This window comes from Lygodium microphyllum, chromosome 17 (genome assembly GCF_053477565.2).
Source record: "Lygodium microphyllum isolate KBCC chromosome 17, Lygodium_microphyllum_v1.1.10, whole genome shotgun sequence".
In the NCBI taxonomy this organism is placed as follows: Eukaryota; Viridiplantae; Streptophyta; class Polypodiopsida; order Schizaeales; family Lygodiaceae; genus Lygodium; species Lygodium microphyllum.
The window spans coordinates 47,798,555-47,805,200 of NC_141151.1; the positions used below are offsets into that span (position 1 = coordinate 47,798,555).

Sequence of the window (6,646 nt, forward strand, 5' to 3'; positions counted from 1 at the left end):
AATAGTAAAAACCTATAATACTTTTGTGCTAGATTGTGAAATAGTTTCTATATCACAAATTGTAAGTTGAAAAAGATGAATGATGGAATCCGAAACCTATCAACTCTCACTCTCACTCATCTTGATTTTGTAGGTCTTTGAGTCCATGAAGACATATGCGTTCGTTCAAAGGGTTTGAACCTGTAACCCTCGATTTTGAAACATTTTCCAAATTCTCCATTCATGTGGCACTAAACCAAGGTTTTCCAATCAAGAGGAAAACCTAAATTTTCTTTGAATCAAGGTATCTTCACTTGATGCAGTGAATGAGAAAAAAGATGTGGCTTCATAACATGGGTCCTCTTCTATGTCAAGCATTTGATTTCACATGATCAGGACAAGCCCGCTGATTTCCCCAATGCTTTCAGAATTGCCGCCCCGTGCATTCATCCATCTCTCTCTCTCTCTCTCTCTCTCTCTCTCTCTCTCTCTGTGCCTGCGCCCAAACATACCACTCCCTGACACGAAATTGCTTCGGACGGCACTCTCAAAAACACAAACAATGTCTGTTGCCCCCATTGACGACTACTCATAAGTTGATCAGTTGATATTTTTGCACAACCCACCTCCATTTTTTCACACTAGACCTCGCTTGAGGCCTTGTTAGTAAAATCAAGAGACACTTTTCAACACTGAGGGGCAATGTAATGACCTTACCTCTAGGTGCCCTTCAATCGAACGAGTACAGGTCCGCAGGCTGATGACCCTCGATTCTATGTTGGCAGGTAACTGATGGGCCTTAATTCTATGTTGGCCTCACCCGCAGCTGATTCACAGTCCCCAGCTGAACTTGCTCACATTTGGTGCTAAAAATAGGCCCAACTGATTTTGATTATTTGCTTCATTTTGGGCCTCAACCTGCAATAAGCTTTACAGTAAATGATGTCACCCGGCATATCCACACCTCAACAATGGACAAGTACGCATGAATCTGAACGTGATTTACACCAAAGGAAAGCTTCTAGCAGAAGGCAGCAATACTCAGATGAATATTCATTTGGTCGATCACACGGAACTCCGCATCGTAGCATACCATTACACCAATGGAGATTTCTCCATTTTAGTTTGATTTTGGTTCAATTTTTGATCTTGTGTGGCAAACCAATAATTGCAGACATCGTAGCTGACAGGCAAGGGCTCATCACATTCATGAATGCTGTTGATGATGGGAATGTTCTGTCCAAATCCTGGCAAGGGGAAGACCCCTGCAACTCGAGCTGGATTGGTGTGCAATGCAACAAAGGGCGTGTCTGGAATTTAATCCTAGAATCCAAGCAATTGAAGGGAGCCATCCCTGAGAATGCGTTAAGCAAACTTGATGTGCTCAGAAAGCTCAGCCTGAGAGACAACTTCCTATCTGGCAATCTCCCCAGCTTGACCAGCCCTTTCCTAAGAGCAATTTGGCTGGAAAATAATCAATTTGAAGGCCCTATCTTCGATATGTTCTCCGGAACACTACGTTTCAATGTTCTTAACCTCGCCAATAACCACCTCACGGGACTAATCCCTGGATCGCTTGCCTTACTTCCTGATCTACGTGCACTGAACCTTGAAAACAACGCCCTTACAGGTGGAATTCCAGAATTCAATCAGACAAGCTTGAAGACCTTCAATGTGTCACATAACCAACTCCAGGGTGAGATACCACATACTTATGTCATGCAACATACCTTCGGATCCTCATCTTTTGATAAGAATCCAGGGCTGTGTGGACTTCCATTGAACACAACTTGCAAGCACGATCCCAACAGAAGAGAGCCTTTAATGGCCAAACAGATTATGGGTATAGTTGTGGGAGATTTTGCAGTGTTAATGCTGATTACACTTGCTTTCTTTTGGCATTACAAACGTAAATCCAAGACTCTATTGACAAAGGGCAATGACAAAAAAAAGACGGTACAGAATGCCAAGAGCTCTAAACAGCAAAAGAAAGTAGATCAAGATGAGGAGTCTATCAAAGAGATCTCCACCACAAGTACAGAAAGCCCTGTAAGCTTTGATGCAGAGAAGAGAAATATAGTGATAGTTAGCGGTGAGTTGAGGCACAGGGCATTTGGGCTCGATGATTTGCTCAGAGCCTCAGCTGAACTGCTTGGGAAAGGGACATTGGGTACATCGTACAAGGCTGTTCTTGAAGACCGAAAGTTGGCAGTAGTTGTGAAGAGATTCAATAAGGACTTTCATCCATGTAGTAAGAAAGAATTTGAGCAGCAAGCACAGCTCCTAGGAGGCCTTCATCATCCCAACTTGGTGCCACTGCTGGCTTATTACTATTCGAAAGACGAAAAGCTTTTTGTTTATTCCTACATGCCCAACTCCAGTCTTTTCTCTTTACTCCATGGTGAGCTCATCAACTTGTTCGTTTGTTGATCATGATATTGGTAATACCGATTTGCATGTATAGATAATTCAGTAGACTTCACATGGCATTGGAATCCTACCTTAAGGCTGACATGTGCTGAACAAACTGTGTTGGTCTCACCCTGGAAGAATTCATGCACTCTCCTCCCTTTATAAACATCAGGTACTGTGAAAAGTAATGTAAGCCTATTTTTCCCTGTGCTGACATGTTTTGTACATGTTCCATAGGACAACTCCTACATTTTCAAATCAGAAATACCATTATCGTGAATGTGAACAGGATTTGAGGTCCACTTGCATGTGTCTGAAAGTTGAAACGACCTTAACCTGGAGTTTAACATCCATATAGAGTCCCAGTTATCCAAGCTCTACATTGATAGAAAGCTTTGGCGGCTGCAAGTACAACTTCCAAAAGATTGCAGGCAAGAACTGTGCATTTGTAGGCATGACACTGGCAATGCTTTGCAGCAAATTGGCTTCATGTTGTGTACTTCATAGTCACCTTTCATCCCTTTTGTCCTTCCAATACAATTTCCCTTCAGATCATGTCTTCGATGGCCTGATTGTGACATGGTATCAGTTTATTCAGAAGAACCTCTCAAAAGTATCTTAAAACCTTGTGGCTGATTCATTCTCTTTTGAGACCACCATTAGTCGAATTATGCTCTCTTAATAACAGTTTTCTCCGTGTGGTTGGCACTTTGCTCAGAACAACCACACAAAAACCTCATATTTCTTTGTCCAACAAGTTTGTGCATGGACAGCCAGTAATATGTTTGAATGTTTTAGTAAAGATTGTTTAGAGACAGAGGTCTAACCAAGTTCTGCTACTGCCTGTGAAGGAAAGCGCACTCAAGATGAAACAACCCTAGACTGGGGAAACCGCTTAAGAATTGCCCAGTCGATAGCACGTGGTCTGGTTTACCTCCACAAAGAATGCAAAGCCCAGAAGCTCCCCCATGGCAACATCAAATCTTCCAACATACTGTTCGATAAGGGCATGCAGGCACGCCTAGCGGACTACGGCATAGCCCCACTCATGCAAGGGAATGCCAGTAGCCCAAGCTCGAACCACATAGCAGCGTACGATGCACCTGAGTATCTGTCGTCGAAGAAGCTATCACACAAGACAGATGTGTACGGCTTCGGGATGGTGGTCCTAGAGCTGCTGACAGGGAAGGTGCCATCGTGCGGTAGTGGAAAGGGGGAAGGGGTGGACCTTCCGCAGTATGTAAGGTCTACATCAGAGGCAGACTGGAAAACTGAGGTGCTCGATGCGCGGCTGGAGCAATCGATGCAGAACGAAGCGGACGTGGAGGGCGCGATGTCGGTGCTGAGGCTGGCTATGGAGTGCGTCGCTGCTGCTCCGGAGGAGAGGCCGAAGATGAGCCGCGTGTACAAGAGGATTGAGGGGGTGAGGGAGTCCTCATCCTCTTCTGAGTCTTCTTCTTTCCCTGCAAATGCGAGCTCTGGCGAGAGAGCTGCTTCGTCCATGTCCCCCTCGTCGGGGGCCACAGCAGACTCCACCCGCGCGCAGAGAGCAAACACGCCAGAGCTCTCCTCCTGAGAAGACCCTCGATCCGCCATAGCTTCTGAGCTCTAACCCCACCTTCCCAATTATTGGATTTTATTTTACTACATTATTATCTGGTCGCATTTATTAAAGAAAATTGTTGCTTTTTATCATTCAGCACTTGCCAATTACTTGCTCATTTTTTGCAAATCGTCTTTTTTATAAGTTTTTTAAAAAATAGGCTGTATTTTGTTATTAAAAATAATGGAAGAGAAATATCCTTCCAATTTGTGTTCTTGATAAGAGCCAAAAATTTGTGCAATATTTTTACCCTAGGCCTAATTGTCGAGCATCATACTAGTTCATTTTCAAAAAAAAGCAAGAAATTATGCAGTATTTTACTCTAAGCATAATGTTAAACCATAACTCAATTCATTTATTTTGTGGGATCTGCACCAGTGTTAAGAATGGAAAACTACATCTGAAATCCTAAACCCTAAACCGTAATCAAGTTTACCCTCAATGGGTTTAGTGTTTATTTTGGTGTTTGCAAGAAGCTATTAACCAGTACATTTGATATGTTTTTTCTTGAATTGCCCATATAGCTTCACATTAAATATTACTCTACTATGAGATATAAGGACTGTCGCTCACCCATTTTCAAGTCTCACTTCGGCGTGTGTACTAGTCACACTTCACTTCATAAAACAAAGAGCAATTTACACATGAAGCTACACCTTGCAAGTGCCATGGTTGTGAGTTAGGCTTTGGCTCTCTCTCTCTCTCTCTCTCTCTCTCTCTCTCTCTCTCTCTCTCTCTCTCTCTCTCTCTCTCTCCATCCAATAGATTATGTATTCCCAATGTTCAACATGGATAAATGTTTTAAAAGCCCCATGTTGGATTGCACCTCCCATATTTACTTTCAAAAGCATCTCATGCACACATATAAGCAATTATGCATGCATATAAACACATAGAAACAACCATCTTTTAAGTTAAAAGTTGTTGATTGCATGTGAGAGTCTTCTTCTTCCCTTTCCTCGTTTTCTTTTTAATTATTATGGAAAGTTGTTAGAAACAATTAGCCTTGCTAATTCCTCTTACAATTGTTTAGAGACGTACATTTTTACATTGAATCCAATATATACACAAGCACAAAATATATTTGCATGTTTTTTTGAGAGACTTGTAGGCTATGTACAAATTTTAATTGCTACACTACATACTTGTATTCTAAGTCTTATCAAATCTCAAGGGATAAAGCATAATTATCATAGACAATAACATCATTTACTAAGTTGATGCTCATCACTATAACAAAGAGGTTTTCCCATAAGAGTACTAATAGAGTCTTGCATGTCCTTTTTCCTATCCATAACAATAACCATTTCATTTATGCCAAAGGAGACTTCATTCCGTATATTGCATATGAAATCGAGATGCTTCTTCCAAGATGTCATTCTTATATGTGGATAATGCATTTTCTACTTTGCTTGGACCTACATGATAAACTTAGGGATGGGCCTAATATATCTTATTTTTCCTTATATTGCCAGAGCTTTTTTTACGTTAGTCCTTCGAGGGGTAAAGGATCTTAATATGGTCGTGGAGATGCATTTGCTTGTGGTCATAACTTTTTTGGACGTAGAGATTTCATGCCTAGAGATAGGGGAAGATTCTTCTCTAGAGGTAGAGCATGGTCTAGTCCTCATAGAGATTGTGCATGTCATTATTGTGGACAATGGCATTATGAGAAGTAATACAATCATAAGCAAAATGCTATGTCTAAAGGTCATGGAAGGGCTCAATATAGTCATTGTGCAGGTGGTTATGGAGGTATATGTTATGTCTCTAGAGGTGGATCAACTAGAGAACATTTGTTTGCCATGAAGCATGTACTTGGCAATATGAGTCATCCACCTAGTGATGAGGATTGGTTTTTGGATTCAAGGGCTATGAACCACATGACACATCATGAAGAATGGTTTGACCCAAAGTAGAAAATGCAAAGTGAGGAGTATGTAGCCACTGGAGATAATACTCTACATAAAATAATGGTAGTGTTCCATTAGACAATACATGTGGGATTGAAAATAAACTAGGAGATGTACTATATGTGCTTACTATCACAAAGAATCTTGCTTATGTTGGGGATAAATGGCCTAAACAAGGATTGCAAGTCAAGTTTAATAAGTATGGTTGCTTTATTGAAGAGTTTAGGAATGGAAAACCTAGTAGATCGGTTACAAAAGGACAAAAGAAAGGTAGATTGTTTGCATTGGATTTTGGCACTCCCATTATACAAAGCTCTATGTATGTAGAGGCAAGACATGGACAAGACAAGTATGTGGAATTATGGCATAGAAGATTTGGATATGTAAACTTGCAAAGGTTGAAGCAAACATAGTCTAGATAGATAGTATGTGGTCTTCTATACTTTGACTATGTAAATTATGAGCATGTATGTGAGGCATGTCAATTTAGGAAACGATCTAGACTCCCATTTCCAAAGAGAGTAGCATCAATACATATTCTTCTAAAGTGGTACTTTCAAACATTTGGGTTCCATGTCAAAACATGTCATAGAGTGGGAAATATAGAATTTACATTACTTTCATTGATGATTTTAGTTGAATGTATTGGGTTTACTTTCTATAGCATAAAAATTAGGCATTTGAGAAGTTTATGGATTTCAAACCAAACAAAAAATTAGTTTGAGTCATACATAAAATG

General features: G+C 40.7%; 1 protein-coding gene across 1 annotated transcript; it reads left to right on the plus strand.

The window, feature by feature from the left end:
• The first annotated feature begins 219 nt into the window (after nucleotides 1-219).
• On the plus strand, nucleotides 220-4,049 carry LOC148021856 (putative inactive receptor kinase At1g48480). The gene is made up of 2 exons (XM_087697372.1): nucleotides 220-2,380; nucleotides 3,243-4,049. The coding sequence occupies exons 1-2, from the start codon at nucleotides 919-921 to the stop codon at nucleotides 3,965-3,967; spliced, it is 2,187 nt and encodes a 728-aa protein (XP_087553498.1). The 5' UTR covers nucleotides 220-918; the 3' UTR covers nucleotides 3,968-4,049.
• Nucleotides 4,050-6,646: the final 2,597 nt, after the last annotated feature.